Source organism: Cyprinodon tularosa, unplaced genomic scaffold (assembly GCF_016077235.1).
Source record: "Cyprinodon tularosa strain WSP-4 unplaced genomic scaffold, ASM1607723v1 ctg427, whole genome shotgun sequence".
In the NCBI taxonomy this organism is placed as follows: domain Eukaryota; kingdom Metazoa; phylum Chordata; class Actinopteri; order Cyprinodontiformes; family Cyprinodontidae; genus Cyprinodon; species Cyprinodon tularosa.
The window spans coordinates 552,904-575,965 of NW_024039149.1; the positions used below are offsets into that span (position 1 = coordinate 552,904).

The window sequence follows — 23,062 nt, forward strand, 5'->3', positions numbered from 1 at the left end:
CAATTCAAAATGTCAGAAATAGCGTCGAGTTCCAGGCTTAAATAAAAACCTTGTTTTTATTTTGAAAATATGCAAATTGAAACAGATGAACAGGTCCGCCCCTTTGGCATGGGGGTCGTTTGGGTTGTTTTGTTAGCCTGCAATGCCCCATACCTGTCTATGTCTCTGAAAAGGGGGGTCGTTAGAGGGAATTGTTGGCCTGGCTGAAGAGGCGAGGTCCTCCGCTCTACTGTAAAGGGGCTAACCTGACTCCGCCAGATGGATTTGCTCCGCATATCCATCTGGAAACCTTCCGTTGAAGTAATTTTGGGAAGGGGCGAAAATCCTGGTTAGCTGATTGGCCTATGTTGGTGATAGACGGGCCAAATAAACCAATCAGATCAACGAAGCATATGACGTACTAACAGAGCGACGACGAAGAGGAGCCAATTGATAGATCAAACTCTTGCTGAAACCAGTCGGGAGAAGAGCAAAAACATCTTTTCCTCTGAGAAAAGCCTCCAGAGCAGTGTTTTGCTCTTCTTTCAGTGAAGAAATACTCTGTAATTCCGATAAATCTTGCTCGATAGCCACGCTAACGCTAGTTTCATCGGCTGAAGCCGCCATGTTCTTTAGACTGAACTGTCGCGCTTCTCGTTGCGTCACACCTCAATCCGCCTCAAAGCCAACGCTGATTGGACGTTCGTTTGGTGAACGGCTCCAAATTTTTTTCAACGGAGAGTCTCCAGACTGATTAGCGAGTGAAACCTTGAAAGCTCGCGAGATCAGGATGGTCTCACGAGGCTATACAGGGGCTGGTGCTTCGATGATAGCGGGAAAGGATTAATTCAATCGCTGCATTGTAGGTTTTTGAAAGCTGAAACCTGAGTCCACCCTCCTCTTCAGAAAGTTACGCCTGCGGCCTGCTGTATTATGTTACATTAGAGTTTAACCCAGAAATATTTGGATATTTCGACGCGTCCTAACTGGATGGTTCTGTATCTTTGTCAGGGACAGTCCTGTTGTCCAGGGAAACTCCATCCTGACTCTAAGTGGTCTGGCTGCTGTGGTCGCCAAGTATGAGAGCAATCTGCCTACTGACAGCAGCGGCAGCCTCGGGGTAACACTGTTTTCTTTTAAAACACCCTCCAGTAAAGAAATCCTGTGTTTTGTTGCCCCTGAGAGCAGAAACCTGGTTCCTGCTGCTGAATATCCTCCCTGTTTGATCCCTGTAGGCCGGCCCTGAGTTTGTGCCTACTTCCAGCTGGTTGTCCATGGTACTGGACACCCTGCTGAGCATCAGCAGCAGCAGCTACAAGGCCAGGGGACAGGTGTTTCCATGGTTCCTTCATGTAAGTTTCACCTGAGAATATGCTTCAGCTACAGGTAAATACCAAATAAATCAGCAAAGGAAGATAAAAACAAAATGACTTTAGGGAAAAAGGCTGAAAATATATGTGGAGGTGTCCTAAATAAACGTTTTACAGGAACGTTTATCCGTTTTTACTACATTTTAACGAATCTTTAAAGAGATCTTTGACCTTGGACTGTGGTTGAATAGTTTAGACACTGAGTTTAAAGTAGGAAGCGAAGTTATTTCCTGCGCTGATGCAGATGTTAACTAACGGAACGTTTTCTTCCTCCTCAGCGATCGTACTCCGGTGAGAACACGGCGAGCGCCATCGCCCGCTCCTGCGCTAGCCTGGCCTTGTCGCTGCTGGTCCCGGTTCTGGTGGTGTGGCAGAGGGACGGTCTGGTCCAGGTTCTGTCAGCCCTGCAGGCCGGCCTGCCGGGCTCGCCCTCCGCAGACGACTCCCAGGCCGTCCAGTTCCACTCGGGTCTTGCTCTCGGCATGGTTCTCTCCAGTCTGCACCACCAATGTCTCCGGTACGGCGTCTCTCAGAGGAAAGTGTTCCCTTCGCTTATTGAACTAACAAAGACTCGTGGTTCTTTGTGTTGTTCAGGGATACCTCTGCCCAGGAGGACATGGATCTCCTTTCCAGCTCTCTGGACGCTCTGGAAAGCTGCTGCTTCAACCCCAACCTGGAATACAAGTTAGTGCTCCGTGTGCAGAGAGATACGGTTATGAACCAGCAAAGGTCCAGTTAGCCAACATTTGAACTACAGCTGAACAATTTAGCAAAAAAAATCTAAATTGCGATTATTTCTTAACCGGTATTACGATTGCAATTTTTCATTTCAGTTTTACTTTTCACTAAATGAAATCTTATAGATCAGGGGTAACTAATAAAAAATCAGCGGGATCCGAATAAAGAAAAGCATCAACCAGTCTATTTATAATCTGTTACTTTAAACAGTAACAGATTATAATTAGATTAAAGTCAGAATTCTGAGATTAAAGTCAGAATTCTGAGAAAAAGGTCAGAATTCTAAAAGATTAAAGTCAGAATTCTGAGATTAAAGTCAGAATTCTGAGAAAAAAGTCAGAATTCTAAGATTAAAGTCAGAATTCTAAGATTAAAGTCAGAATTCTGAGAAAAAAGTCAGAATTCTAAGATTAAAGTCAGAATTCTAAGATTAAAGTCAGAATTCTGAGAAAAAGGTCAGAATTCAAAAGATTAAAGTCAGAATTCTGAGAAAAAAGTCAGAATTCTGAGATTAAAGTCAGAATTCTAAGATTAAAGTCAGAATTCTAAGATTAAAGTCAGAATTCTAAGATTAAAGTCAGAATTCTGAGATTAAAGGAATAGTACACCCAAAACATGATTAGCCTTCATTTTCTACTCACCCCCATGCTGAACAACACTCTGGAGTACTTTTTTGATATCTCAAATGCATCTGGAGATCTGGGAGGCTTCTTGCTGTCTGCTGACATTCAAATAATGGAGGTCTATGGCGCCCGAGGCAGAAAGGTCCATAAAAGTCCACAAAAACGTGTCAATATTCCTCCATACTGCTCGTCCAATGTATTCCAAGTGTCCTGAGTGGGTAGCATCCAGAATTTACTCGAAACGAAGTCATTTAGAATGTTTTTAGAGCATAAACAGTAGTGTATAGGATTTCCTGAAAGCGCGTTCACGAGTCTACGGAAACCGCTGCAGAACAAACCAGATGAAAGTGCGCATTCAGCGTCTGCTCTGCCGATAATGCAAGCGTAGAAGAAGAACTGTGCTGTTTACCTGTGCAAAGAAAGAAAGAACGAAAGAAAAATGTCTGAGGACTTCAGTGTTGAGGAAGAGCATGAGTTCTTTGACGAGCTGAATGCGCACTTTCATCTGGTTTGGTCTGCCGCGGTTTCCGTAGCGTCGTGAACGCGCTTTCAGGAAATCCTATACACTACTGTTTATGCTCTAAAAACATTCTAAATGACTTCGTTCGTTCGTTCTTCCAGCAGTCCACTCTTTCTCTGCTCTCTTTTTCTCATGGTCTTCTCCTTCTTTCCCATCGCCCGGCTTGCCACAAGTTTGCCTGCTGTGTCTAAAAGTAGCAGCAGCAGCAACCCAGACTGACAGCTCATTGGCTCATTTGGATCACGTGCAGACTGCAGCCTGGAGCCGGACGCTCCCCAGGGCTTTACCGTATTAACAGGAGAAGCAGAGCAAGTGAAATTAGACACTGTAGTCAGACAACATGCAGGAATTTATAAATGTTTTAAATCAGGTGGATCCGGATCCGGACCACGGCCCGTTAATCTGTGACATCTGTTATAGATGTATCACTGCAGGCTTTTAGTCTTTGAAAGCTTTTCTTGCCCAGAGTCGGTTCTTGCAGGACTTTAACCATTGTGTTAAAAAGTTTTTACTTCTACTTCCATGCATGGATCTGTGAGCTAGCTAAACATCTCTCTACCGTTCTGAGTGCCGACTAACCCACTTCAAGCATTTTGCTGCCACCTATCGGGCTGGAGGGAGAAATTTAGTCTCTTGTTAAATATTAATGGGGGGGTATTCGCATGGGTGTAGCAATACTATATGTGTGACGATACTTGGGTCACAATACGATATTATCATGATATTGCAAAATCAATATATATATTGTGATATAGCTATCAAAATTAAATGTATAGATAAAAAAGAAAGGGCTGTATTTGTTCATCAGAAGATATCGATCGTTTAGTTATTTTGGTATCCATGTTTGGGGTTTGAGGCAGTCCACGCCTTCCACTATGACTGCCAGATACGGCACGGCATCGCACAGCACAAGGGCTCCTCACGCTACCTGCCATTTTCCCTCATTGTTTTTTTACATAAAATGTTTAGTTTAAAAAAAAATCGACATTAGGAACTGAGAGATCGATATTATATCGGGGAGCTGAAAATCACAATATATCGCCGACACGATTTTTTCGCACACCCCTATTTAATATAGCGTTATTAAAATTAGGGCTGTCAATTTAAATTGCGATCATTTTTAACCAAAACTGCGATTTCTCCTTTGCACTAACCCCGAGCTTGTAAACGTTTCACCCAGGCGTTCGGTTTTTGAAAGCTTCCTTGCTGAACAATTTTGCATAAAAAATCTACACTGCGATTATTTTTTAACGAAATTGCAACGCAATTTTATTTCGGTTTTCCTTTGCACTAAAGGCTAGTTTATGCTCAGGAACCAGGCCCTCTGCTTGTGTGTCGCGGTTAACCTTACCAGCTTGTTTTGTTTGTATGACCGCTATTGTGGAAAACGACTCGTGAAGTTGGACCAGCTAGCTATACACCATGATACAACTAGCTAGAAGAGCGAGGTGCGCGAGAACGCTGGGATCCCCGCTCTTTTTGGTCCTCATGTTCCTCCGTTGTCACAGAAACTTGCCCCAACTTCCTCTCTGCCTCGGCCGTATCTAGACCCACAGCTAGCTCCTGATTGGCCCTCTGGCATTGTGGCGTGGAATAACATAGCGTAATATTGGGCATAAATCAAAAATGTCTGCGTAAAAATGACTTGCGACACACTGCTACGGGAGAATACACAGCCCTTAACCCCAGGCTTGTTTCACCTAGGCGTTAAGTTTTTGAAAGCTTTCTTGCCCAGAGTCCATTGTGAGAAACATGTTTTTACTTGTGCTAGCATGCAAAGATCTGCGTGCTAGCTAGAACTCTCTCTACTGTTCCGTGTGTTGACGAAACCCACTTCAAGAATTTTACCGCAACCTTAAAGGCTGGAGGGAGAAATTTAGTTAGATATAGTGTGATTAAAAATCAGTGCCTCTGCAATTGGAAAATTTTGTTTTTTAAATTGCGATTATATCGCAAACGCGATTAATTGCCCAGCCCTAATTTGAGCTGGATATGCATTAGGGTGTGTAGCTAAAAGCTGTAGCAGCGGGACTCAGTTTTCTGAGGATGACTTCAGTAACAGGTGAGTTTTGTCACTCCTGTTCCGCAGCACCGGCTGCGTGTTGGGCCTAGGCCTCGCGCTCTCAGCCCTCTGCAGCAGAGGCCAGGTGGAACAGCAGGTCCACGTCACCAGAACCCTTGACAAGCTACTGGCTAACCTGCAGGACAGCGGCGGGCAGGGTCGCATGCTGCAGGAGGTACGACAGCACCACACTTCAGCACTTCTACGGGAGGGATGGAGTTCACATTAGACGATACAATGATCTCTGTAGCTTTCATACCAACTTTTCCTCATTTGTGACACAGGTTTTCTATTGAGCTAATTATTTTATATATAAAAAAGTTCTATGTTACTTTAATAGACGTTAAAATATCTTGACTGGGATCAGAGCTTGATCCTGATCAACAGCAGCAACAATCATTGTTCTTCTTCAGGTGCTGTCGTACTCTGTGGCCTGTGTGAGCGTCTCAGCATTCAGCGGAGGTCTGATCGATGCTGCCAAGGCTGAGGAGGTCCTGAACAGTCTGCGCGCCCTGACCGAGGAGAGCCAGCAGGTTAGGAGGGGCCCCTTCCTATCTAGTTATCTTTGATTTCTTTCCTGTTAGAAAACCTATTTTTAATATGGTCAGAAAGACGTGAAGGTCAGAAATCAATGGTGAGGTCCATTTGTCTTCGGAAGTCAACATTTCCAATTTCCAAGTTTGAGTTTTTGACAGGGACGCTCCTGAAAGTTGGAATTATAGTTAGATGGCCGTAGAGGCCTCGTGAGACCATCCTGATCTCGCGAGCTTTCAAGGTTGCACTCACTAATCAGTCTGGAGACTCTCCGTTAAAGAAAATTTGGAGCCGTTCACCAAACGAACGTCCAATCAGCGTTGGCTTTGAGGCGGGTTGAGGTGTGACGCAACGAGAAACGCGACAGTTCAGTCTAAAGAACATGGCGGCTTCAGCCAATGAAACTAGCGTTAGCGTGGCTATTGAGCAAGTTTTATCGGAATTACAGAGTATTTCTTCACTGAAAGAAGAGCAAAACACTGCTCTGGAGGCTTTTCTCAGAGGAAAAGATGTTTTTGCTCTTCTCCCGACTGTGTTTGGGCAAGAGTAGCCTGGCTGTTAGTACGTCATATGCTTCGTTGATCTGATTGGTTTATTTGGCCCGTCTATCACCAACATAGGCCAATCAGCTAACCAGTATTTTCGCCCCTTCCCAAAATTACTTCAACGGAAGGTTTCCAGATGGATATGGGGTGCAAATCCATCTGGTGGAGTCAGGTTAGTAGAGTCTTTCGACACTTCGACTCCTTGACTGAGAGTTCTGAGGACAATTGAAAGCACCATTAATTCCTGAACCCAGCGGCTGCGTTTTTAATCTCCCATCTGATTAGTTGACTGCGTAAAGAGAGGCTCCGACTAGGCAAGGTGAGCAGATCTGTGCAGATTTATTTATTTATTTTTTTCACTTTTTTCTCTGTGCTACACCAATAATTTACCATATTTGACTTCAGATTATGAAAAGTTATTGAAAATAAATAAATATGTAAAACACAGGCACAGCTATAAAGCAAAGCCCCACATAACAAGTCTGAGCAGCATCTCAAACCGGAACAGAGAATGTTCAGATATTAAAAACATAAAGAGATCTATGACTAAAGAAAAGGAGAATAAACCAATAAACGCTGTGAGACGGTTTCTAAACTGTTTCTAAACTGACTCTTTCTCCGTGAGATCAACTGATTTTATTTTGTATTTTCCTCCAAAGCGGATGCGTTTTACTTTGAAACCGCGTCTCTCTTCCTGTCAGACCCATGAAATTGCTGCTGAACCGCTGCGTAGTCCGACTAAAACAGACCTGGGCTCTATCTTAGTCGGAGCTACGCTGCCCCCTGCAGGAAATCATCCGCATTGACTTTTAATGAACACTAAACACCACAACCTCTAAGGCGCCATTTTCTGTCTGATCGGATGCAAAATCGGGTCTTCCGACCTTTCCTGTAGTTCCTGTTAGCGCTCAGTCTGGTCCAGGGTTCCAGTTGTTCCTTGAAATTCTCGAAATTTTATTAAATAACAAAAAAATAAAAAAGTTTAAGGCCCTTAGGTTCTTAAAAACTGCTATAAAACAACATTAGTCCATGTTTCTTTGTGGTATAAAACTTCACGGCTGCTGTCCAGGTTTGTTTCCTGTTAGTTTAGCTGACATCATCTCATCTGGGTCAGACTGTACGGAAGCCGAGAGCGGTCATATTCTCAAGATAATGACATATCTATCGCGTTATCACGGTTAAACCATTAATTGTTTTCTCAAGATAACAAGATAAGTATCTCGTTATCACGAGACAACATTGATTTCTTGAGATAACGAGCTGATTAACCTGTATGAGGAATGAATGAGGCTGACCATCAGCCCTGGATTCCCAGTCCGTCCATGCCTGCGGGGCCCGCAGGTGTGCAGTCCCGGTCCAGCGTGTGCGCAAATAATCAGTTTTTTATTTTCCTTTTTCTTTTCACTCATCGTCAGGTGGTGGTGGATGATTGGATTGCATGGAATATGTGAAAAAAATCTTTAATCTGGACTCATTTTGGGGGTTAAAGCATCTGATACCTGTTAGAGGCGTAGCGGCAGGGCTGTTCAGAAAACAACCGTTGCTAAGGCGCCAGAGGAATAGGTCTAATTGCTTATGATCCAGAAGTGGAAGCAAATCATTAAACCAACAACGTCGTCTTGTTACCTCAAAGTTAAACACAAGATTATTTACAAAATTGCACAAAGGTTGCCGTGACTTATACTTATAAATCCTCTCCTGTTGTGGTTTTGAAGGTTGGAATCAGTTTTAACACAAACCAATCGTCTCATTATCAGGAGAAAACAGCTCTAGTTATCTTTAAATATTGAGAAAATTAACTGGAAAACCACCATAAAAAAGTGTCAGAGCGACATGACCGCTCTGGGCTTCCGTAAGACTTGCTGTCATCTGGTTGATGTGTTAATACCTGGAAGTGTTTTTTAAAGATTCCTTAGTTGCTGAATAAAGCCGAGAAGTCGTCAAGGAACCCAAAAAACTGCAGTTTTTTTTTGTGTTTGAAGACTATTGGATGTTTTGTTTTGAGTAAAGTTTTCTTGCTGAATTATTCTAATAATTCAGATGTAAAAAAAGACATTTCCACCTGTTCAGGAAAAAATAACACAGTGTTTATCTAAATCAGAGCCATCAATAAACTCTTTACTTTTATCATAACCTATTTAACATAACCTGGTCGTTATGTGTTTAGATCATTATTTTTAGGCCATTATATTATAGTAGAGCTCCCTCTGATTTAAGCTTGTTTTTGTTTGCAATTAACTGCATGACTCAGGAATTCCTGGACTGAACTCATTTTACCTGCTGAATACTTATTAGTTCACCACTAGGTGGCAACATTGAGCCTCTGACGCTTCAATAAGACTTTGAGTATCGAATGATTTTTATTTTATTTTTTGCAACACATTTGCTTAAGAGCTTTAAAGCTTTACTATGGGGGGTATTTACCATCAGGCAACACTAGGCAGATGCCTAGGGCCCCATAAAACTCTGTTTATATGTATGGTTAATACAACTATTCCTTATTTGTGCACATTAATTATGTTTTTGATAAAAATCCTTTCACTAAAATGCCATCAGAACGCTGATAATAGTGTGTCTCAGCCCCCCCTTCAGTGTCCGCCATATTGGATCAGTCCATTTGCTGCACATGTTCAGAAAGGTCCAAACAGACAGCAGCAAACCATTTGAAAACAAACGATGCAACTTAGCGCTTTAGTCGCTATATTTAGCCACTTTTCAGACCCCTCTAGCACTTTGATTTCTAAAAAGCTCCTAGCGCCAAATCTAGAGACTTTTTCCTGCTACTGGAGACTTTGGAGACAACATCTAAAAGCAGCGAACTCTGCTCTCCAGAGCGAGTAGATTGGTAACCCCGCCTCCTGCTCTCCTCTATCTTGTCTGCTGTCATGATTCATGCAGCTATTATTTCATCCAAATGAAAAATGGAGAACAGATAAGCAGATCATGGCTTGTCTACAGTGAAAAGAAGGACTGGGTTATTTACTTTGGCCTTTTTGGAAACACAGGAAGGAGCAATCAGCTAACTGAGCTTAGTGCTTGGAAAAAATCTTTCATTCCTTTAGAGACAGCATGAAAAGTCAGCTGAGTACAAAACATAGAGAGGAAAACAAGAAGAAAAGGGACAAAAAGAGAGGGACACAACCTAGAACAGATAATGGATGTCTATTCTATTAACATTTCTCTATTCACAGGGCCCCCTGCCTGTCTTTGCCTAAGGCCCCACATTTCCTAAATCCGCCCCTGATTACAGGTTATTAAGATCGTATATCTTTACATTGATGTTGACCTTTATTTGTTCTGATGCATTTGGTTTGTTTTTGATGAATTGGCGTTCTGGATGACGTCATCTGGAAGCAGTTTCATGTCCATTAGATTTTCCTCCAGCTGTGTCAGAGTAACAACCGCAGGCAGAGTTACCTGCGCTGGCGTCTTAGGAAAACTCGTTTCTGATGTTTCACCAACGTCTCCAGACTCCAGGCTTCTCATTGGCTCTCGGGCTGGTCGTCCACGGCCTCTCTGTGTCCGGCCACGGCAAAGCAGAGGACATTCAGCCCCGCCTGCTGGCTGCTTGGATCCAGATCCTCCTGGCCGAGGTACGGCGCCATTTCACCAGCACCAGAGTGCACCGAACGTCTCCGCATCGTCAGCTAACGATGTACTGTGGATGATGTGATAAAGAGATTTCTTTGCGTTTCAGAGTTGTCCCACGATGCAGCGACTGGCTGCCGCTAACGGACTGGTGGCTCTGGTGGGATCAGAGAGCGGCCTGATTCAGGTAGGAGCCCAGCTCCATGCAGGAGCGCGTTCTACGGCTGTTCACTCAGAAATATGGCTGCTATGCTTTATTTTCACAGTTTCAGAATGAGTTGGAGCTTTCCTCCCAGCAGCAGAGCAGACTCAACGAGGTGATCCGCGGCATCACGCAGGTAGCCCTCTGGCTCCTACCTAACATCCTCCATGTTGCCTGTTTTTTTTCCTTCTTGGACATAAACAAAAAGACGAATCGTTTTTGGTTCTTTGTTGCAGATTATAACCTTTTCTGGGGCCATTGGCCTGCAGTCCAACTGTGCCTGCCTGATCGGCCATCTGCATCTGGCCCACATGTCCAGCAGTCACAGCCACACAGCAGGTAGAGCAATCAGAGACAGCAGGAGAGTTTGATTCAGTTATATGAGGAAAAGACTGGAAATGAACAACAATTAAACAAAAAACATTAATCTAGCAGACAAAATGACAAAATGAATGCTTTTAGCGGCGGTGAGAACAGCTCACTGCCGTGAGTTTACACGGGTCAAAAAACTCCGTCTGAATCTCATCGGCTCTGATTAGCAAACTGGGAACACTAGGGGTGTAAATCACACCCATCATGGCGATTCGATACCCTGACTGCGCCAGATGGAAAATACTGGTTAGCTGATTGGCCTATGTTGGTGATAGACGGGCCAAATAAACCAATCAGATCAACGAAGCATATGACGTACTAACAGCCAGGCTACTCTTGCCCAAACACAGTCGGGAGAAGAGCAAAAACATCTTTTCCTCTGAGAAAAGCCTCCAGAGCAGTGTTTTGCTCTTCTTTCAGTGAAGAAATACTCTGTAATTCCGATAAAACTTGCTCAATAGCGACGCTAACGCTAGTTTCATCGGCTGAAGCCGCCATGTTCTTTAGACTGAACTGTGGCGCTTCTCGTTGCGTCACACCTCAACCCGCCTCAAAGCCAACGCTGATTGGACGTTCGTTTGGTGAACGGCTCCAAATTTTCTTCAACGGAGAGTCTCCAGACTGATCTGCGAGTGAAACCTTGAAAGCTCGCGAGATCAGGATGGTCTCACGAGGCTAGCGTTTCGATTCAGTATCGATTTCCTGACCCAACGATTCAATTATTTTCGACACTCCAGAATATACCACGATTCGATTCAAATTAATTGGTTCTTTTTTTTTTAAAACCTTACAGGCTAGACAATGTTTCAAATTTGAAATAAATCAATGAAAGCTATAATAGGCCAGGAGGCCGGCTTGTTTTGTTTTTATGACCGAAATTGCAGAAAACAACTCGTGAAGTTTGACCCGCTAGAAGAGCGAGGTGCGCGAGAACGCTGTGACCCTTTTTCCACCTGGATCTCCGCTCTTTTTGGCCCTCATGTCCCTCCGTCGTCGGACTAAACTCGCCCCCACTTCCTCGCCGCCTCGGCCGTATCTAGACCCACAGCGTGTAGCGCAGACCACGCTTCAATATTGAGCATAAATCAAAAATGTCTGCATCAAGCTCACTGCAACACACTGCTGTAAGAGTATAACCAGGAAGCGAGGTAGGAGGGCAAAATAGGTTTAGCGCCACCGCAGCACGGGAGGAGAATTACGCCCAGGAGCAAATGGATAAAAATAGACCGGAGGAAAAAAAAACATGAATCGATTCTCTTGCGGACGTATCGATGCATCGGATCGTCGGCTGTTGGATCGATGCATCGATACAAAACTATTATTATTTACACCCCTAGGGAACACCAGAGCCCAGTTAACCCGCTAAATTACGTGATACCATTGAACGCAACATAGGAACGTCAACACACCGCTCCAGCCGCTTCTGATCTAACAATTCTATTCAGTTTATTTCTATAGCTTCAATTCACATCATGTCATCTCAGGTCACTTTCCAGTTCACCAGATCATCCAGTCAGATTGATTCAAAGTTTTCTATCTAAGGAAAACCAGCTGATTGCATCGACTCATTGACTCTTCAGCAATCCCTCACACTAAGCATGCTTGTAGCGACAGTGGAGAGGAAAAACTCCCTTTGAACAGGAAGAAACCTCCAGCAGAACCAGGCTCGGTGTGAGCGGCCATCTGCTGAGGCCCACTGGGGTTCAAGGAGACAGAAGCAGACATAGAAAAAGAAGCATAGATACAGAAACTAACTGTAACAAGCAGAATCAACTCAGTTTACATTCGATAAACATGGAGCAGCTCTGGTTAGAGGGACTTATTCAGAAGAGCTACGGTTTTTCTTAAATAACGTATATTTGCAACTTAATTTGATTTTGTATTTATTTCAGTTCTTATTCACCTTGTAGGCAAAGTGGGGGGTAGAGGTTCTGCAAGGTTCGTGCTCAGTGGGGCGCCTGTTTCCCTTAGTGCTCTGTTCTGCTTTCCACTTTAAAATAAGGGTTTACTGTTACTCTGCCTAGACCTAAAATAGTGAGCAGCTATGTTGTAGTTGGTGGTTTTGAATGTGAAGAGGCTAAATGTTGGTGTGAATATTTCTATATGAACCGGTCGGATCTCTGGAGCTTCTTCAAGTGTCTTTAGCTTTTCTTTGAAGAGGGTAAAATCTTCTCTGGATGCTGGATTTTCTGATGTCTTTACATGTTTTTGATCCATCTGCCTATTTTCTCTGCGTTCTGAGCTGGAGGCCTCATCACTAAGACTCAATCATGCCTTTTCCGCCTCAGTTCCTCAGGACTTCAGTTACCTCCCGGTGAAAAGCGTCATCCGCTCCATAACGGACTTCATTACAGAAGCGGGGAAAAAAGGTACGTTTTTCTCGACGCCGACGGGTTCGCTGGTCTTTAAAGCGAAAGTGAAAGAACGTCCCGTCTATCTGCGGCTGCAGGTCCAGAGGTTTCCTCTCCGGCTCTGGTTCGGACCGCTCTGACCCCCCTGGCGTCTGTAGGAGCTGCCTTCCAGTATCCGCCGGTGAACTGGAGCGCCGTCCTGTCCCCGCTGATGAGACTGAGCTTCGGTAACACCTCTCACATCTCCGTCTCATTAAAAGTTCAGAGCAAAGATCTCAGCGGCTGCGTTTATCTCTGACAGGAGAAGATATCCAGCATCAGTGTGTGGTCCTGGCAGCGTGCCAAGCTCAGTCTTCCCAAAGCGCCTCCCTCTTCCTGGGCTCCTGGCTGTCTCCACCTCTCGTCCACAGCCTCAGCGTTGGTTATTCTCATCCTCTTTCCAAAAAAGAAAATAAAAAACAATCCACTGGACTTTGTTTCAAAGTTTAAAGATGTTTCTCTTCCCATCCAGGAATCTTTTTCAATTCAAAATGTCAGGAATAGAGTTGAGTTCAAGGTCTTATACAGCAGCCCAACTATATACTATGGAGGATAAAAAGTGCCAAAATTAAATAAATGAAACAGCATTAAATAAATCATTAAATGTGTCAATAATTAATTAAATGTGGAATTAAATAAATAAATGTGTCATTCATTAATTAAAACCACGTCACTAATATAAAGTGCCACAATTAAATAAATAAATACAGCGATAAACAATCAATTAAATGTGTAATTCATTAAATAAATAAGGAATTAAATATATAAATGTGTCATTAATTTAATAATATATATATAATTATTTCATGGTCCTGTGTCGCAGTGCATCGAAACCATTAAAAGAATCTGTCAAACTCACCCATCAAAGTTAGGGGGCGGGGTTAACGCGAATCGAGTCTCTGTAATCGATTTGCTTCGCCTTAATGTGCAGGGTGACCAATCAGGTGTTAGATAACCGCCCCCTAACTTTGATGGGTGAGTTTGACAGATTCTTTTAATGGTTTCGATGCACTGCGACACAGGACCATGAAATAATTATATATATATTATTAAATTAATGACACATTTATATATTTAATTCCTTATTTATTTAATGAATTACACATTTAATTGCTTGTTTATCGCTGTATTTATTTATTTAATTGTGGCACTTTATATTAGTGACGTGGTTTTAATTAATGAATGACACATTTATTTATTTAATTCCACATTTAATTAATTATTGACACATTTAATTATTTATTTAATGCTGTATTTATTTATTTAATTTTGGCACTTTTTATCCTCCATAGTATACAACCTTAGCCGCTGTATAAAAACTTAAACTCAACTCTATTTCTGACATTTTGAATTGAAAAAGCTTCCTGGACGGGAAGCGAAACGTCTTCAAACTTGTTTTTCATTTTAAATTAAATTTTGGAATGACAATGACCTGGATGACTGAGACTCGTCACCAGGCTCCTCCTTCTTTGTGGCTAAACAAGTTAACAGTAGACCAACCTGACAGCACCGAGCTCTGCTGCTCTGAAATGTTAATTTTTTTCCAGGATGATGTTCCTTTGGAATACAAAGCTCTCCTCTCTGACACAACCTTTGGCGTTGTTCCCTCCAGCTTCGTACTCGAGCTCACCTCTACGAGTCCCTGGGCGTGTGGATGAAGCACGTGGCGGAGGACAAGCTGCAGGTGTTCGTGAAGAGCCTGGGCCTGCAGCAGTTCCAGGACGACGTGCGAACCCAGAGGCTGTCTCTGTGTCGCTCTCTGCTGACGGGCGTCGCTCAGGCCATGGCCCTCCCCAACCCGCCCAACCACTGCTGGGCCGTCCTCTGCTCGTCCGCAGAGAAGATCTTCCTCCTCCTGCCCAATCAAATTCAGGTGCGTCCAGCGAACACACGCTCATTTTTACAGACTAGTAGCGTGGCCCCCCCACTTTCTTCAAATCAGACAAAATTAGTGTCAAACGTTTTTGCAGCAAAAAATTTTGTTTTTGCCGCTATCATTTTAAAGATGTAAAGAGATGTTTCTAGAGGTCATCAAAGGTCAACCAGCCCCCCCACCTGGGTGTCAATTAAAGGAATAGTACACCCAAAACATGATTAGCCTTCATTTTCTACTCACCCCCATGCTGAACAACACTCTGGAGTACTTTTTTGATATCTCAAATGCATCTGGAGATCTGGGAGGCTTCTTGCTGTCTGCTGACATTCAAATAATGGAGGTCTATGGCGCCTGAGGCAGAAAGGTCCATAAAAGTCCACAAAAAACGTGTCAATATTCCTCCATACTGCTCGTCCAATGTATTCCAAGTGTCCTGAGTGGGTAGCATCCAGAATTTACTCGAAACGAAGTCATTTAGAATGTTTTTAGAGCATAAACAGTAGTGTATAGGATTTCCTGAAAGCGCGTTCACGACGCTACGGAAGCCGGCAGACCAAACCAGATGAAAGTGCGCATTCAGCATCTGCTCTGCCGATAATGCAAGCGTAGAAGAAGAAATGTGCTGTTTACCTGTGCAAAGAAAGAAACAACGAAAGAAAAATGTCTGAGGACTTCAGTGTTGAGGAAGAGCATGAGTTCTTTGCCGAGCTGAATGCGCACTTTCATCTGGTTTGGTCTGCCGCTGTTTCCGTAGCGTCGTGATCGCGCAGGTGCGCGCTTTCAGGAAATCCTATACACTACTGTTTATGCTCTAAAAACATTCTAAATGACTTCGTTTCGAGTAAATTATGGATGCTACCCACTCAGGACACTTGGAATACATTGGACGAGCAGTATGGAGGAATATTGACACGTTTTTTGTGGACTTTTATGGACCTTTCTGTCTCGGTCACCATGGACCTCCATTATTTGAATGTCAGCAGACAGCAAGAAGCCTCCCAGATCTCCAGATCCATTTGAGATATCAAAAAAGTACTCCAGAGTGTTGTTCAGCATGGGGGTGAGTAGAAAATGAAGGCTAATCATGTTTTGGGTGTGCTATTCCTTTAACTGGGCTCCGTTTGTGCAGCAGAAACATCTGTTAACTGACCTTAAGATGACCTCTACAAAATATTATTAATATCATTGAAATGATAGAAGAACAAATGAACATTTTTGGCCAAACAAAAATATAAAATTTTAGAATTAATTTTAAAATATTTAAAATAAATAAATAAAAAATTTAAAAATGCATATTTTAAAATATATACATTTTTTCTGCTGTTATCATTTTAATGATATTAATAATTGTTTGTAGAAGCCATCAAAGGTCAGTGAACATTTGTTTATTAAGAAACTCTGAATTTCATATCAATTATAAGTTGCTAACCTATGACTATAATTTTAAACTGTAAAAAAAAAATGATAGCGGCACAAACGACAATTTTTGCGACACAAGCGGAGCACAAACATCTGACAGTAATTTTGTCTGATTTAAAGAAGGTGGGGGGGGCAACTTCACCCAGGTCAGGGATTAAAGTATTCCAGCTCGTAGCGATTGTTCGTGGATTAAAAAAACAAAAATCACTCAGAAAAAGACAACCAAAAACCCTCTTGTGTTTGTCAGCCAATGGAAACAAAGGACTGCTCTGAAACTAACATGATTAGCCAATCAGAAGAAGAAGGGGCGGGTCTTAAGAAAGCGTGTACTTCCTCCTCTCGTTTCCTGCTCAAGTCGCGGATAGATTGTGGTTCAGTGCTGAAGTTCTACAGTTTGCGCCGTTTACGGCTCCATTCAACGGAGAGATGTATTTAAGTTAAAAAAAATAAATAAATGAAACTTGGAGTGGGCACAATGCAGTTTATGAACTCCAGGAAAAATGTCACATTGAAGCAAATCAACTTTGAGTTAATCAGGGCCGTTCCCTGTTAGGTCAATGTATCTTCCTTCCACTAGCCAGATGGATCTCCTCAAAACAGCTGTGCTCCCCTTCATGCCATGAAGGAGGCTGTGTGAACTAGAGGTGTGAATAATAATCGTTTTGTATCGATGCGTCGATCCAACAGCCGACGATCCGATGCATCGATACGTCCGCAAGAGAATCTATTAATGTTTTTTATTTCCTCTGGTCTATTTTTATCCATTTGCTCCTGGGCGTAATTCTTCCTCCCGTGCTGCGGTGGCGCTAAACCTATTTTGCCCTCCTACCTCGCTTCCTGGTTATACTCTTACAGCAGTGTGTTGCAGTGAGCTTGATGCAGACATTTTTGATTTATGCTCAATATTGAAGCGTGGTCTGTGCTACACGCTGTGGGTCTAGATACGGCCGAGGCGGCGAGGAAGTGGGGGCGAGTTTAGTCCGACGACGGAGGGACATGAGGGCCAAAAAGAGCGGAGATCCAGGTGGAAAAAGGTTCCCAGGGTTCCCGCGCACCTCGCTCTTCTAGCGGGTCAAACTTCAAGAGTCGTTTTCCGCAATTTTGGTCATAAAAACAAAACAAGCCGGCCTCCTGTCTGCGGTCAGCTACAATTTGGGAGAGGAGCAGCGGAGCGTCTGTGGAGGGGGCGGAGTCTGGAGCCGAGGTATTGAATTGCACTCATTGCACTGATTATGTGCAGGATTTTTTGATGCAAAGCCTTTCAGAATCTATAACGCAGGGGATTATTATTTTTCAGTGAATGAGCTTTTAAAAGAAATAGGTGGAGTACAACTTTTCTACTTCTGTTATTTGCTGTAGTTTCTCAAATAAAATGCATAACGATATTACAGCTTTCATTGATTTATTTCAAATTCGAAACATTATCTAGCCTGTAAGGTCTAAAAAAAAGAAAAGAAAAAAAAATGAACCAATTAATCGAATCGTATCGTGGTGTATTCTTGAGTATTGAAAATAATCGAATCGTTGGGTCAGGAAATCGATACTGAATCGAATCGCCATGATGGATGTGATTTACACCCCTAGTGTGAACTCATTCTTATCTCTTATGATCTTCGTTTGGAGCCTGAGAGGCGAAGAACGAATATATCTCAACGTTTTTTACTCCACACCTGCAATACACGAAACCTGTCTCTGAAAGGGGGGTCGATAGAGGAAAATGTTGGCCTGTCTGAACAGGTGAGGTCCTCAGCTGTCCTGTAACGGGGGTGGAGGTGGGGCAAAATCGGATTCGGCGTGTTCTCAGGCCTTCAGCTTCTTATGAGCCCAGTTCCCTGTAGGAATGGCCCCTAGCCAGTGGGCCTCAGCAGATGGCCGCTCACACTGAGTCTGGTTCTGCTGGAGGTTTCTTCCTGTTCAAAGGGAGTTTTTCCTCTCCACTGTCGCTACAAGCATGCTTAGTGTGAGGGATTGCTGAAGAGTCAATGAGTCGATGCAATCAGCTGGTTTTCCTTAGATAGAAAACTTTGAATCAATCTGACTGGATGATCTGGTGAACTGGAAAGTGACCTGAGATGACATGATGGGAATTGGAGCTATAGAAATAAACTGAATAGAATTGATAATAGTCGGTGATGCATGTTGTTGTTGCAGGATGCAGAGGTGGATCTGTACGTGGGCGTCGCCAGGTGTCTGTCTGAGATGTCCGACACAGAGATCGACAGAATCGTTCAGGTCTCGCAGGTCGGGGTTTTTTTCTGCAGTCTGTTATTAAATGAAAAGCGGCGTCGATGGGGATGAAGCTGAGCTCCTCTCTGGTTCCTTCAGGCTCAGATGGAGAAGACCTGTTTTGTCCTGGCGTACCTGACCTCTCAGGGCAGGGTTCCCCTCCTCAGCCTCAACGATGTGATCGGCGGGGTGCTGCGGGGTTGGCCCGGCTGCAGAGTGGGCTGGATCCTCCTGCAGGCTCTGTACCAGTGCCGCCTGGCTGCCGGCGCCGCTACAGGTCAGCGAGGAAAACCTGCGGGCGTGACGCTAAGCTGAACCAGTGCCTGATGGAGCCAGGTTTGCTTTTCCTTCCAGGTGTTTCCAAACGAATGGAGTGGCTGCTGGAGCTGATGGGACACATCCGGAACATCGGCTATGGGAACACATCCGTCTCCTGTGGAGACTCCAAACTGGTACGTCTCTGAGCCTCCCAGTAATCTGGGCCCATCTGCTTCTTCCCACAAGTTTGGGCTCGTTGCTGCTTGTCTCTCCTGAATCTTCTTGTCCTTCAGGTTTTTTTTCCTTCCGTTCTGGGAGGGACTCAAGTTTCTATTGAACACAAACCAGAAGAATCTCAGTAATCATTCAGTATGGAGTGAATTTTGTTCCATTATTGTAAGAAAAAAAAAAAAAAGCAGATTATGTAAATGGAAACTTAAAGTATTTCCAGTATTAAACCTTGAAAGAACTTCATAGTCAAAATAGGTTTTGAAAGTAACTTTGTTGTTTTCTCAAATGTTCTTTTTTCATATTTTTTTATTTTCATCTTTTATACTTCCCTATTTTCAAATGGTATTCTTTCTATTTCTTTGTTTTATATTGATATTTACAAATTTACGGAAGAGGATTAGGGCCACTGGGAAAAAAAAAAAAAAGTTAACTGATTTTTACATTTTATTTCAGTTTAATATGGGAAAAAAAAAGTCAGAATTCTGACTTTAATCTCAGACTTTTGGATCTTAATGTAGATGGGCACCATGAAGGAAGAGATGTGGAGCACTCAGCTTCACTGACAAAGATGTGAGTTGTTTGAGGTGGCCAGTGACACATTGGTGGAAAATGACGGAATTAGGCAACTTTTTACGTGCCTGAGGGATCCCCTCATTAATGGAGGAGCAGAAGGTCATTAGAACAAGAGAGCTAGTCTCTAAAACAGACATGGCTACGGCTTCATGCTAACATGTTTGTTAGCTGGCAGAATTCTGAGAAAAAAGTCAGAATTCTGAGATAAAAAGTCAGAATTCTGAGTTAAAAAGTCAGAATTATGAGAAAAAAGTCAGAATTCTGAGATTTAAGTCAGAATTCTGAGATAAAAAGTCAGAATTATGAGAAAAAAGTCAGAATTCTGAGATTTAAGTCAGAATTCTGAGAAAAAAGTCAGAATTATGAGAAAAAAGTCAGAATTCTGCGAAAAAAGTCAGAATTCTGAGATTAAAGTCAGAATTCTGAGATTAAAGTCAGAATTCTGAGAAAAAAGTCAGAATTCTGAGATTAAAGTCAGAATTCGGAGATTAAAGTCAGAGTTCTGAGATAAAAAGTCAGAATTCTGAGATTAAAGTCAGAATTCGGAGATTAAAGTCAGAGTTCTGAGATAAAAAGTCAGAATTCTGAGATTAAAGTCAGAATTCTGAGATTAAAGTCGGAATTCTGAGAAAAGTCAGAATTCTGAGAAAAAAGTTAGAATTCTGCGAAAAAAGTCAGAATTCTGCGGAAAAAGTCTGAATTCTGAGATTAAAGTCAGAATTCTGAGATTAAAGTCAGAATTCTGAGAAAAAAGTCAGAATTCTGAGATTAAAGTCAGAATTCTGAGATTAAAGTCGGAATTCTGAGAAAAAAGTCAGAATTCTGCGAAAAAAGTCAGAATTCTGCGAAAAAAGTCTGAATTCGGAGATTAAAGTCAGAATTCGGAGATTAAAGTCAGAATTCTGAGATTAAAGTCAGAATTTGGAGATAAAAAGTCAGAATTCGGAGATTAAAGTCAGAATTCGGAGATTAAAGTCAGAATTCTGAGAAAAAAGTCAGAATTCTGAGATTAAAGTCAGAATTCGGAGATAAAAAGTCAGAATTCGGAGATTAAAGTCAGAATTCTGAGATAAAAAGTCAGAATTCTGAGATTAAAGTCGGAATTCTGAGAAAAGTCAGAATTCTGAGAAAAAAGTCAGAATTTTGCGGAAAAAGTCTGAATTCTGAGATTAAAGTCAGAATTCTGAGAAAAAAGTCAGAATTCTGAGAAAAAAGTCAGAATTCTGAGATTAAAGTCAGAATTCTGAGATGAAAGTCGGAATTCTGAGAAAAAAGTCAGAATTCTGAGAAAAAAGTCAGAATTCTGCGAAAAAAGTCTGAATTCTGAGATTAAAGTCTGAATTCTGAGATTAAAGTCAGAATTCTGAGATTAAAGTCAGAATTCTGAGATTAAAGTCAGAATTCTGAGAAAAAAGTCAGAATTCTGAGATTAAAGTCAGAATTCGGAGATAAAAAGTCAGAATTCGGAGATTAAAGTCAGAATTCGGAGATTAAAGTCAGAATTCTGAGAAATAAGTCAGAATTCTGAGATTAAAGTCAGAATTTTGAGAAAAAAAGTCAGAATTCTGAGATTAAAGTCAGAATTCTGAGATTAAAGTAAGAATTCTGAGAAAAAAGTCGGAATTCTGAGATTAAAGTCAGAATTCTGAGATTAAAGTCAGAATTCTGAGAAAAAAGTCGGAATTCTGAGATTAAAGTCAGAATTCTGAGATTAAAGTCTACTTTTTCTGACTTTTTTTTCAGCATTCTGACTTTTTTCCCATATTTAAACTGAAATAAATTTCAAAATCAGTTAACTTTTTTTTTTTTTTTTTTTTTTAAGTGGCCCTAATCCTCTTCCATACAACTTACATTCCTTTCAAATGTATGAAGCAAATTTTGTTCCATTGGGGCACATTTTGTAAATAATTATTTGTAAATAAAACAGGTTTTGTAAATTAAATAAAAAAAAAAAATCCAGAAAAAAAAACTTTGAACTATTTTATAATAAAAAAGTGAGACCAATAGAAATGCTGTTGCTAGAATCCAGCAGACCAACGGAAATGCATCTTTGTGTCTCACTCCAGAGCAAAGCCCCGCCCCCAGAAATAGAAAACAATGAACGTCCTAAAACTCTTTTTTTTTTTCTTCAAATTCCTGCTTAAAAACTTGTTTGCAAAAAATATGAAGCAGAATTAACTCCATACCTGGTGAATTACTGGGATATAAATGTGTGACTCCGCCCCTTTAACAGTGGTTAACTGTTGCTGCTTTGTGTTGGATTGTGAAAGTCTACAGGGTATGAATACTTTTTCAAGGCGCTGCCTCTCATGACTTCCTGTTGACTCAAGTCCAACCGTACGCCGTTTTCTTTTTTTTTATTTGCAGGCGACAGACTTCCTGTTCCAGCTCTTTGCCGCCGCCGTCGTTTCCTGGGGCGACCGCTTCATGCCCGTCCTCTATGGCCTCAGGTCCCAGTGGTTCCCGTGGCAACCGGAATCCAAGCCTCCGCTGCTGACGCACAGTTTGTACGGAGCGGATCCGCTCAGCGACCTCGCTCTGCCGCAGTGCCTGCTGGGAGTTCACCACAGCCTGCCGCTGCTGCTGGACAAGGAGCCGTGGAGCGGCCAGAGGCACAAGGTGAGGGAACGGACGCCGCAGATCCATCCGACTGAGATGATTTAATCAAGCATGACGTCTGTGTTTGTCTGTTAGTTCATAGACTGGCTCCTCAGCATCTCAGAAGGTCCTGAGGAGAACATTTCAGCGACCGCCGTCGGCTCAGCCAGAGGTAAACAGGCGTTTCTCTGTGGTGTCAAAGCTTCAGCTGAACAGAACGCTTCACGTCCCTAAAGTAAAAACCCCGGTTATGTTTGCAGCGACGTTAAGCCCTGTGCTGATTTTCCTCGCTGTACGCGTACTTCTGCTCACCTCTAGGGGGCAGTGCAGGTCAGAGTTCAGCCAAAGGTCACATATCTGCACGCTTTGCGAACAATTCATTCTTGTGTATTCGATACCATGAGACTCCCAATATGTCCCAGAGTTCATGCTCCTATACATGGAGCTGTTTGTAAAATCAACTTTTATCTTTTTGATTGTGGAAATAACATACCTGTGATTGGTTACTTGACAGGAAGCCCCGCCTCTTGCGACAGTCCTGTTTTTGTTTTGTTTGTTTCATAAGCAAAATATCTTTAGGATGATCGCGCTTCTCTTAAGCCTCCAGATCATCTTATTTGCCTGCTTAAATTAAAAGCAAATGCAGTTAGTTTCTGAAATTTTAATTTACCGTATTGTCTGGACTATAGAGGCACCTCACTATAAGCCACGCCCATTTTTTTTTTTTTTAAGCTGGAAATGTACATATATAAGCCTCACCTCACTATAAGCTGCTGATATCTACTGAACTCCCCCTGGAACAGGGACGAAGTAGAATGCTACCTCCCGTTAGCTTGTTAGCTCGCAGCAGTTAGCGCTTCTACTGAAAGATGGAGCTTCATCAGCTCTTTATTTCAACTCTGGACAAGTTAAGCTCTCTCTCTTCATTAGTTTAGCTGCTTTAATGCAGCAAATAAAT

General features: G+C 42.4%; 1 protein-coding gene across 1 annotated transcript in view; it reads left to right on the forward strand.

Moving 5' to 3' along the window:
* focad (focadhesin) overlaps positions 1 to 23,062 on the forward strand; it is a 94,256-nt gene that overhangs the window by 68,846 nt on the left and 2,348 nt on the right. Inside the window, exons 25-43 of the mRNA XM_038299365.1 lie at positions 991 to 1,099; positions 1,215 to 1,331; positions 1,628 to 1,866; positions 1,944 to 2,033; positions 5,320 to 5,467; positions 5,706 to 5,825; positions 9,842 to 9,964; positions 10,069 to 10,146; positions 10,226 to 10,297; positions 10,398 to 10,500; positions 12,822 to 12,902; positions 12,983 to 13,111; positions 13,186 to 13,301; positions 14,536 to 14,796; positions 18,370 to 18,459; positions 18,544 to 18,721; positions 18,799 to 18,896; positions 21,874 to 22,125; positions 22,201 to 22,276. Of these exons, the coding sequence (XP_038155293.1) occupies positions 991 to 1,099; positions 1,215 to 1,331; positions 1,628 to 1,866; positions 1,944 to 2,033; positions 5,320 to 5,467; positions 5,706 to 5,825; positions 9,842 to 9,964; positions 10,069 to 10,146; positions 10,226 to 10,297; positions 10,398 to 10,500; positions 12,822 to 12,902; positions 12,983 to 13,111; positions 13,186 to 13,301; positions 14,536 to 14,796; positions 18,370 to 18,459; positions 18,544 to 18,721; positions 18,799 to 18,896; positions 21,874 to 22,125; positions 22,201 to 22,276 (2,480 nt within the window). The remainder of the gene's footprint in view (positions 1 to 990; positions 1,100 to 1,214; positions 1,332 to 1,627; positions 1,867 to 1,943; positions 2,034 to 5,319; positions 5,468 to 5,705; positions 5,826 to 9,841; positions 9,965 to 10,068; positions 10,147 to 10,225; positions 10,298 to 10,397; positions 10,501 to 12,821; positions 12,903 to 12,982; positions 13,112 to 13,185; positions 13,302 to 14,535; positions 14,797 to 18,369; positions 18,460 to 18,543; positions 18,722 to 18,798; positions 18,897 to 21,873; positions 22,126 to 22,200; positions 22,277 to 23,062) is intronic.